Here is an 11,307-nt window from a genome sequence, read left to right as displayed (position 1 = left end):
AGAATAGTTGTAGATAAAACCTTATGCACAATATGCACTTAAGTAGCACAACAATAGACACAAAAAAAAACCAGGTCCCAAGAACACTGTTTGAAGCTAAAAATAAACACAGTAAAACAATATCAAATTGTGTTGTCCTTTAAGGTCAGTTTGTTTATTCAGTGGGTTTACTCATGAAACCAAAGAGACTTTGTTTATTTAGTTTGTTTAGGCAATCTCTTCTGATTAAAATTTCTTCCAAAGGACTACAGTGCTCCTTTAAAGCATTTGTTTACTATTAATTGGAAAATTATATAGTGAATTATTTGCTTATCTTTGTAAAGTTACTATTACAACATGACATTATTTATATGTTAAATACCATTTATCAACTGAGAGATGCAGCTAGAAATTATATCAAGTCCAATGTGCTCCATCTGTCATAAAATAAAATAAATAAACAATATGAAAATATATTTAAGACATATATTTAAGACAGGCTCATGCAATTTGTGTCTTGACTGAGCTCTGTTATGTTCTGCCCTGGTACCCACTATATCAGCTGTTTAAAATTGCCAATTCACTCCACCCCTAACTGTTACACCGCCCTACCTCTATTGTTGTTCTGTTTAATTGTTGCACACTGTATGTTCACCGATGTTTTGAAACATTGTTCATTCTATGTTTTTCTTTCTTTGTATTCTGATGTCTGAATGTTGTTTTATTGAATGTTTTAAATTGATTTTTCTTATCATTGTTTTATTCTGATGTCCCTCTGTAAAGTGTCCTTGAGTGTCCTGAAAGGTGCTTCGTAAACAAAATCTATTATCATATTATCATTATTATATCCTTTGACATAAAAAGTTTTGTGCCACTATAGACTTACCACAAGGGAAATGTTGAAGTAAATGATGCACTCACTTAAGCAGCAAAGACAAACATGTTTTATTGAGTGCTGACAGTTTCTTACAAAGGTAACACATACAAAGCAAACTATAGAGTTAAACAACCATGTACACCAAAAAAAAAAAAAAGAAAAGAAAAGAAAAGAAAAACATAAATCTTTGAGTGTCTCAGATTAAGGCACATTTTAAAGCCAAAAATACCAGAAGTTCTTATAAAACCAACATCAATTTATACTTTAACATAATGGTAACAGTTCAAGTAAGCTGGCTTTGACCTCTCTATTGTGATGAAGTGTAGTATGCTCAGCAGCAAAATGGTCTTGTGAAGTCTAACACATTAATAACGTAGGTGTCATTTTTGTCTTTGTGTAGAGCTTTCTGCACAAGTCAATAAATACAAAACATAAATCTACAGTCTGACATTCATAAGAGCAAATCTATTTTAAAATAACATCAGGAAGTGCTAGTCATGGATCTGTCAAAACTAACAGGAATATGTAAAGCTCATGACTGCAACAAGTTCAGTGCTACCAAAATATGAGCAAATGACATTTCAGTTTTGTACAGCAGTGCTTAACTTAAACATACATATTCACTACAATGGACACTTGGTGTTGCAAGCATCCCCCGACTTGAAAAGTCCATAGACGCTGACCAATGGGAACATGGATATGGCTCCAACCATGGAGCCCAACTGCACTACTGCCCCACACCACACGAGGGCACTGTGGCCCTCATCCCTCAGGATCACCCCAATGATGACCTTCACGTAGGACAGGGAGAGGACGAATAGGATCCAGGTCAGCACCTGCAACACAGAGGAGGTAAATATTAAACATTATTACAATGATCTGACACTCAGACTTTGTTTCACAGCTAGCTCAGGGGCTTTCATTGGTTTGTCATCATGGGTGTGACAAGAAGTTTTCACCTCAGTCAGAAACTGAAACTGTTAGTTCCTCATTTCCTTTGAAAATATTCTTTTGATTAAACCATCTTACAGCATCTGTTTTATATATATATATATATATATATATATATATATATATATATATATATATATATATATATATATATATATTTGTATGGTAGTATTTTTGTGTGCCAGCCATTGTTACTTACTTAAAAACAGTCTTTTTGTTTGAGAATTGAGAAGTACGTATTCTTTACTCTAATTTACTGTTACAGACACACTGTCTGAAAATGACATTGCTGTACAGCGAGGACAAATTATTGCACCCATCAACAATGGAGAAATGGAGGATGTAATTCATTCGTGCAATCAGCCCAACTGAAGAGAAGTAGACTCTCACAACTTCTTCTTTCAACCTTTTTTTGTATGTCTATTGCTTCACAGTTTCTCTTTCACTACACTTAAAAAGTAATAAATCATGATAACCAAAATTCAGAATTATAAAGACATGAATCCCAAAAAGAGGGAAAAAACAAAAACAAAATGTTATTGACTTTTTTCCTCTTAGGGTATTTTAAAGCGGCTTTTTCTTAAATTTTTCTTTACCAAATCATTAAACCAGTTACACAGCAGCATGAAGTTTCTTTAACTGTCATAATGCTGACACACGGAGAGTGACAGTATTATGAAACCCTGTATAGGCGCACCAGCTGATGATCACTTGATTCAACACTTCTGGGAAAATACATGAGCGCTTGCATACGTGATTTGATTCTACTGTCCTCATGAAGTCAGACATAATGGAGTTGACAAAACTCATCTTAAAACCTGCCAATCACACTCCACCCCTGATTCATAAGAAATGTGAACAGAGATGTAACCATGCCAGGTGGGTTGTACTGTCATTTTTTTGTAAGGTGTAGCATTAACCCTATTTACAAGTTAGAAAATGAGATCTTAAAGCAACTGCTATGAATTAACATTTGTCACAGTGTAAATAAAATATATTTCTGCCCTGATGTATTAGAGGAAAGAGTCTTACTATGACTGCAGTTCCAGAGCTGCTGTGGACCAGCAGGGGGCAGGGACTAAGAGCAGCCATGGCCATGATGTAGGCTCCAAATCCAGTCCCAATCATGGTCAAGAAACCCATGAAGACGAGGGACCTGGATACAAAAAAATGATGCAAATGGTTAAACTGGGCAACTGTTACTGTTAATCACTTTGCATAATAAAAACACACTTACATGATAGTTTAAATTCAGATCCATACACTCCCTATTCATAACTCCTTTCCACCCACCATCACCCACTAACATTTGGTTTAGGCCTTCAGTAGGAAAGAGTACAATTGGCATTCATTCCTCAGTTGACTCTGCAGTAGTTCTAGCAATACATTGTTCCCAAGCACAAATCCACATTGATGGAATCATGACATTTGGGTGGACACACCAATTTTCGCCCCTTTTTCAGCAACCCTAACCCTAATGCTAACCCTTGAAGATCTGGATGATAGTGCCAGCCTGTTGATACTATGCTTCCAAGTTTCATACTGTACATATCCCTCTAGTGATACCTCTGTAAGTGCCCCCTAGTGCAGTATAAAGAGCAGATAAAGTCTTAGCCCAGGGTTTGTTGGGTTGGTAGGATGGCAAAAAAACTAGATGTGTTGGAGCACACATCCTATATGTGACCAAGAGTCAAGAGTGATTTGGTTTTAATTAAGGTATGTAAATTTATGGAAACTTATGTTACCTGAGTGAAATGCTTACATAACATTCGTAACATGATATGAGATGTAACCATAGTAACTATGTCTACACATAAAGGCAAACACATCTACTGGCACTGAGAAAGGAGTCAATTGGCTATTTTCAGCACGGTTACCCACATTTACAAATCCTGTATTTAGTTGCACATCCTTGGTCTTGTCATTAGTCTTCTTATAAAATGATAATTTCATGTAAAGAGATGGATCCAATAATCATTCTTACCGAATGGGCATGAACATGGCAATGCAGCAGGCCACTGGGTTAGCGACGGCTGCCATGGTGGCTGCAAGATGGTAGGCCTTGTTCCCGTAAGGCAGACAGGAGTACGACTGGACTGAGGGCAGCACTGCGTTGGTCAGAGCATTGACCCAAGCCAGTACAACAAAGATGAATGCCACCTCCAGACTGCTATATGTCCCCCTCCCAAAAGAGCTCCTGGGCCTGACGGCTTCCAGGGGACTGATCATAGGCTTCTGCTCTGGTGTCTGGGCGTGCAGAGACAGACCTTGCTCTCTCTTCCCAGGAGCCAGGTCACCACTGAAGTACAGGTCGTTCTTCCTCTCCCTCGCCACAGCTGGGTGATGGTTGAGTAGAATAAAGGCTACCATGCACACAACCATCATGGCACTGAGGAACACAAAAAACACCTGGACAGAGAATTTAGCCGGCTGGTAGATGGCTTCTAGCTCTCCACTGCCAACCATAGAGGCATTGTTAGATGTGCTGTTGGCTGCACCAGCCAAAGTGGCATTCTGACAGTGGACTACACCCACACCTTGAATTAGAGCCACCAGTGCAGGTACCAGCCCACTGAGGCCTTCACCTGCAAAGTATGTGGTGAGGTAGTGTGGACGAAGCCTCATCATAAAAGGCAGAAAGGTAACAGAGGAGGTGCAGTCCACCACAGAGAGCAGGAAGCTTAACACCAGCAGGGGCACACTGTGCAAAGAGCCTGCTATTGACACTGTGTGTCTCCAGAAGAAAGCCAGCAGGAATGTAGCAATGATCCCCAACCCTACGATGCAGTAGATGACCGGTCGCTCATCAAGCAACCCTGGGCGGAAGCGGTGCATTAGAGTGATGAAGAGTGGACCTATGTTGGCCATCTGGATGAGGACTGTGAGGTAAGATGGTAGGTACCAGCCCTCCGGGATCTCTGGTACGACCAGGGGGAGCTCCACCCACATCCCGTTGATTGCCACCCAGGAGCCCATACCGAAAAGGCACGCCAGCACATGAGTAAGCAGCGACATGATGGAGGGATGATGACGGAATGAGATAATTCAGGAAATGTAGGTCTACACAATCTGAAACAGACACAACATAGGGGGTTTTAGCCAGGTCGTAACACAGTAGAATGCAAAATCTGGTGAATCCAATCACAATCTAAAATACTGTATATTACATTCAAAACTGGGCTACGAGCCTTCAAGTTTCATGGAACTCAATTATGGATATGTAACAACACTGACACTGAGTTTGTTATTGCTTAGTAATAAGTACCTGGTTGGCATGATGTATCTGGATATAATGAAACATTAACATTATTCCCCTGATGTGTTGTAGGATTTAATATCATAAATGTTGTCTCTGATTTTGCTTACACTGGAGAAAGGGAGACAGCTCATAGTCTAGTTTTTCCTTTTTCCTGTGCTTAGAGCAAATATTATCACATTTGAAGAATAGTATAATTATAAAGAATTATTTATGGAAACACAATAACTTTTGTAATATGTCTGGGTTATAAACAAGACAGCTGCTTGAGTTTGTAAAGCAGCACTTTTAGCTATGCTAATGCTTTTTGTCATGGCAACGTCAGCAAGCTAACATGTCAGAAGATAACATGCCCACAAGAACGTTAAGATGCTGCTGTTCATCTGTTATATTGTTTACATGTTCACCATCCAGTAGTTCAGTATCGTCACACTTGCTAACAATTTCTTGTTAACACTTAACACAAAGTCATGCTGATGAGACTGGGGGGAATTTCCCAGTGATGAATGTAACCACATCTATAAATTGGGTTAAAGAAAAACCTGATTCTGATCATGATGAAAGTGCTGAATGTAAGACAAAATCATAGGCTAAAGACCAATAATTAGTATACTCATGGTATAAGGACATGTGAGTATCTGTACAATTCTATTATTACTTGTGTAAAAAATGTATAGATACTTTTACTCAAGTACTGTTACTACATATGGGTGACTTTGACCTTTACCACAGTAATATTGAGCCCACTGAGGCAAGGTGATGGTGACTTTGGGCTATATGAATAAAATTGATTTCATTGAATGTTTTAACATATCTTTAGGGACTTTTGTTGTAGTTTTGCAGGTATTTAGTTATAATCTAAAACATATTTAAATGTGATATTATATAATATTGTATTATAAATGCATAATACTTTTTCAGCTTTGACATAGACCCAATAATGACATTAGAGAAGATGTTACATAAGGAATCACTGAAGTCATACAATTCCTCTCAAGGGAGACATGAGTGATGAAACACTGTTTCATTAAGGAAGCAGAGTACAGCATATCTGAATGTCACCTATTTGTTACTGAGTACCACGGCATGCCTATGTGCCTGGCATTGACCTTGCCAGTCTCCCTTTACTCTGCCTCTCGTCCTCCCGCCTCTCATGGTGTATTTGGCGAGGGGCGCCTGACCCTTCACACACTGACACACTGCTCCCATAAAAAGCTCCATGTGCTCGTGACATAAACAGATACGTTGAAGGAGAGTTAGACAACATCACAGCTGTCATTGTGAACGACTCGCTCTAATTAAAAGCGTAACTAGTAATATTTCATTCATACCATACCAACACAATGGAGGGTTAGAGATAAGTATCTTGTAATACTTATGCATATACAACTAATGATGTCATGTGTGTGAGAAATAGTTAGAATCAAGGCAGTGTCTGAATACTGACCAGTACCTCTTTCTGATTCTAAATCTAAATTCTAATCATCCTGGTTCCCTTTCATCCCTTCTCATTGTTAAGGAAGTAAGTGGATGATGGGTTGAACCACCCCCGGTTCCAGGACAACCAGGAAATCCTCATACCATACATGGATCCTCCACAGTTCTAGAAGGTGTCAGGATATCATCTTACCTTGTTCAGTACATAGGACGGGTCTGCTCTCCTCTTCCCTCTATCCTTTCAAAAAACCCTCAACTCCATCGTGATCACTGTTTTTTTTTCCTTTTTTTTGTTTTTTTTTTCTGTTACATCAGCCGCAAATGTGTGTGTGTGCCTTCCCTCCCCCTTTTCTCCTCCACACAAGCATTATCCACAGGCTTAAATTCTGCTTCCGTATCTCTGCTGCACTTGACATGGGAGGGACTGCACAGGCGCACATGGTCCCACACCACCATGACGCTTTGACCGCCCTTCTATTGGAGGGTGATTTCGAAATCAGACGGCCATGTGCTCCCTGTGTTGCCGTCGAGCCCGCTGATAGGATGAAAGAGGCAGAAGGGGGAGGTCTCAGCGAGGACAGCTCCTCCTGTTCCTTTTCCCTCCCCCAACCAGCATACGACCTTGTGGCCTGCCCTCCTTTAAACACACAGGCTGCAGTGTGAGACAGAAGAGTGAGGCTGCCTTTGGTTTCGCACTCAGTCAAGTTATGTACTGAAATACCACACTGGCTTTACTTCTATTGCTCTGTCTCTGCCTCAGATTATTTCCCAAGGCATGTTCAGTCTCTACTGGCTCCTGACTGTGCTTTGCATGTTGGCAATGCACAGCTCATTTCACAATCACCTCTCATGTGAATGGCATTTCTCAACTGAGGAAAACCGGTATGTCAAGTTTGACGTCATCAGCGTGAACATGACAGTGCAGTTTAGCCTTCCGAGTTTCTGTTTGAGTTACATTTGACACTGTTACTGTCCAGTGAAATACAGCTGTAATAATGTTTATTAATGGCAGCACAGAGACAAGACGGCATCCGTCTCTTAACACCTCAACCCAATGGAAGTGGCTTTAAAAAAAAGTTCTGCAGGGCTTCTGGTTGCCTCCTCCAAGCACATCCTCCTCAGTAACTCAGTATACCCTCCAAGCAGCTCAATGCGATGGCTGGAGCAGCAGATACGTTCTCTGCCAAACCGTGGTTCAAGATGGTGTTTCAACATTTGTAAGTATGACACCACTGGATATTTTGAAATAGGACTCAGGACAGTTTACAAGTAATGTTTGTGGTGACAAAACCAGGTGTTTTTAAGAAGGGCATATTTGTGGTGACCAAAACAGGTCAGTCAGGCTTAAATGTGTTCTCCCCAGCCCTAACCATGGGGTTCTGGGCCTTCATAACATAACCAGAGCATAAGCACAGTTTTAACTTATCTGTGGTTTTGCACAAATGTACCAACATTTATTCTGGTGATTATACTGAGACACAACCCACCACCAGAGAGCTGTAGCAGCTCCCCCTGCTAAACCAGCAGTTGTCCCTGCAGTGCTGGATGAGCTGCCCATCATTGTGGCTGACACAGAGCACAGTCTTCAAGCTTTATAACCGTTGTAGCAGCATGGATGGCAGTGCTGGTGGTTGGTTGACCCACCACCAGACTGAAATATTCAAGAACTATAATATGGTTGCCATGAAACTGAGTCAGGTTTAATTGTAAGAACTTTGCCGATCTTTTGAATTTTCATCTTGCGCAATCATCATCATCATCATCCTGATTTTATCCTATGGATAAACTGACTTAAGCAGCCAGCAAAATGTTTAAACGTTCTAGAAAAAAAAAAAAAACAAAAAACAGAATGCCCTTCTGCAAGTTCACATTAAGCTGGGATAACATTGTCCACAGACAGTCAAAACAAGACTTCCCTTCAAGGTTGTCAGTTACAAGTAGGAGGCTAACAGATAATTGTACATTAACACTGAGATTGTGTTGCCCCTGTCATATAGTGTAATATCTGCATTTAAACTTGCCTTCTTGTATCATATATATATATATATATATATATATATATATATATATATATATATATATATATATATATATATATATATATATATATGTATGTATATATATATATATATACATACATACATATATATATGATACAAGAAGGCATTACATGTAGTGAGTAGCTTAAAAAAAAAACATGATTAATTGTTTACAGGGGTGAACAATACAATACAGTTGAGTTGGTTGCTAAGTGCAGGCAGAACTGTGCAGTGGAAATCTTACACAACCTTACTTTGGTTGTTAAAAATACTCCAAGCATTTTCCATGTGACAAATTCCCTCATTATGCGATTACACAGCTTCACATTTAACACCGTCTGAGCCCCTTTCAGCATTTTATATTAGCTCTATTCATCATTCTAAATGAGACCACATACCACCTACCTGCTGGTGGGAATGGAAGTGCAGAGTCAGTTCTGCTGAGAGGTTACACAAGCGAGCGCAGCGGAAAGTGAGCCCAGGGCAGCTCTCCTCGGATGCGTAACACCACAGTGGCCTTGTGATGTGTCTGGCTGTAGAGTATGCATGCACATTGAGTTGATGGCTTTGTACTCTACAGCTCTGGATCCCTGAATCTGTGCCATGTGACAGTGGAGGGGCTGAGCCAGGGGTCCGGTATGGGAAGCAAAGTCCTCAGCAGCAGGGGTGGGTGGAGGAAGGGAATGAGGACAGAGGAGGGGAGGAAAAAGGATAAAGGATGGACGGAGGAAAGGTAGTTAAGAAAAAGTTGGCAAGAAAGGTGGAAAAGGGGGAAAAGTCTACCACACCGACATGACGGCTCCTACATTTTTGTAGGGTGGGTGCATGCAGCTTAGCCAACCAGAAGATGACTCTGGACAGCTTTCTGAGCTTTTTCTGAGTGGGTGTTTAGTCGGGGTCAGTCCGGCTTTGTTCAGCACAAATTCCGGCCCAAATGAATGACTCCTGTTGAGCACTAACTTCGTGGTATTTCATTTGGGTGCCCTGACGCCCACCTCTGCGCTAACTTGTACTAAGTGTTCCCTTCCTCCATAGAAATGATAACAACTCTTTTGAGACTTGTGACAGTAAAGCAAATCAGTTCTGATATAGTAAATCAAGATGATTTGAACTCTCCTGGATGCTGGATTAAGGCGACTGCTGCGTTAAGTCAATCTTTGGATTGTTTGTTGCTGCCAAATGTTAATTAACTCTCTGTTCTTTCCTGTTCCAAAATAGTTCTGCTCAACTTAGAAGTAACAAGTATCGGTTCAATAAATCAATTATTGCTTCATTCTGTTTGCTGTTTCTGCATTGGCCTTTGTAATGTTTTGGTTGTAAACCACATTAAGCAGAGTTATCAGTTTAAATCACATTAAAGTGTTTCATTGCAAGTTCAGTTTGTCAAAGCAGTTGAGCTGCAGACTATGTGCATCATCCTGTGAGGCCTGATCTTGTTATATAACCATTTTTTAAAAGTGCAGTAAAAAACAAAATGTCAGTAACTCAATAGACAATTAGGTTTATTGAACACTATTCCAGTGTCCTTCACAAAAAGCAAAAGGAAGGCAACAGCACCATTGACCTTTAAATAAAATTTTGGTGCTGGTCCTAATGTGACGCTCAAGTTTAATTCTAATCATTAATAATGTTCAGCTAGTTTCCGCTGTTGTATTTGCAGTTTTTATTATTAACTCCACCACATAGTTTATGTCTTTACTCGAGTCCTTTTGTTTGTTGTTTGGTTGTCAACAGTATAACGCAAGAACTATTGAATGGATTAAGACAAAACTTAGAGGGATGATGGGTATCAGCCCAGAATACACCCCATTAATTTTTGGTGTGGATCCAGATAAAGAGAGGGATCCAGGAATTCGTCCACTCTTTCTTAAACATTGCGAAATAGGGTGTTTTTCAGATATTTCTGTTCATTCCTCAGAAAATAATACATGGACCTCATTTTTTGCATTCAAGGCATATTTACTGTAGGTGGCTGGTATCTATTAGTGAGGACAAATTGATGTGGATCTTATATGTGGTGATCTTAATTTATAGTTAAGCAGTTATGGTTGGTTTTGTATATAGAGTAATACTGTGCTATCAAGTACAATTCTGGATGTGGCTTGATTGACTTAAAAGGGACTGTTGGGCCTTGGCAGGGGTACGTGCAAGCAAAATCACAGGTGCATATATGTCCCTGAAGATCCAGGTCACCAAACACAGTTCTAACTGTGTATACCTGCTGCATTGCATGAACACTCGGAGACATCACTTCATCCTAAGTGTGTACATTTGTGAGCACAAGACTGGATGCGGTCACAGGACAGTGTTGTTCTGATGGAACCTCTGGACTCTACAGGGTGCTCCTTTGACCTGGATTGATGGTGAGTGTTTGTGTAGAAGTACAATACTCTGCCTTCTCTCTCATAACTGCTGAGCTCCGTGTTTGGACAAACATGTCTGTGTTTTCGGAACTGCATGTACAGTGCAAGCGGGTCTCAAAGATTCACTTGTTAGACATCGACAGGAGGGGAACTTGAGCTGGGAGCCACAGATGGAAGTAATGCCACTGAGAATTCATCATTATATAAGATACCACACACAATACTATGTACACCTGACCTTTATCCTTATTCTTTCATTACAGTGACTGGTTATGCATTCTTTGACCCACATATGTGGATGCTCATCTGTCAGAATGTGTACTGTTATGTCATACACAGATTATTATTATTATAAAAGTAGACTATGTTATTTCAATCTTTTTGAAACACACTGTAAGGCACTTG

General features: G+C 40.1%; 1 protein-coding gene across 2 annotated transcripts; it reads right to left on the bottom strand.

Moving 5' to 3' along the window:
- Nucleotides 1–900: 900 nt before the first annotated feature.
- On the bottom strand, nucleotides 901–9,172 carry zgc:91890 (solute carrier family 52, riboflavin transporter, member 3-B). Of its 2 annotated transcripts, none has more exons than XM_037075938.1 (4): nucleotides 8,945–9,172; nucleotides 3,792–4,876; nucleotides 2,840–2,963; nucleotides 901–1,692 (listed from the first exon to the last, which is right to left on the bottom strand). In XM_037075938.1, exons 2-4 carry the CDS (start codon nucleotides 4,820–4,822, stop codon nucleotides 1,480–1,482), a joined length of 1,368 nt encoding a protein of 455 aa, XP_036931833.1. In that variant the 5' UTR covers nucleotides 4,823–4,876; nucleotides 8,945–9,172; the 3' UTR covers nucleotides 901–1,479. The 2 variants fall into 2 exon arrangements, with proteins under 2 accessions (XP_036931833.1, XP_036931832.1); XM_037075937.1 differs by lacking the exon at nucleotides 8,945–9,172 and adding an exon at nucleotides 6,694–6,863.
- Nucleotides 9,173–11,307: the final 2,135 nt, after the last annotated feature.

The sequence above is a fragment of the Acanthopagrus latus genome, chromosome 17 (genome assembly GCF_904848185.1).
Source record: "Acanthopagrus latus isolate v.2019 chromosome 17, fAcaLat1.1, whole genome shotgun sequence".
Taxonomy (NCBI): domain Eukaryota; kingdom Metazoa; phylum Chordata; class Actinopteri; order Spariformes; family Sparidae; genus Acanthopagrus; species Acanthopagrus latus.
This window is presented reverse-complemented; position numbering and strand designations above follow the sequence as displayed.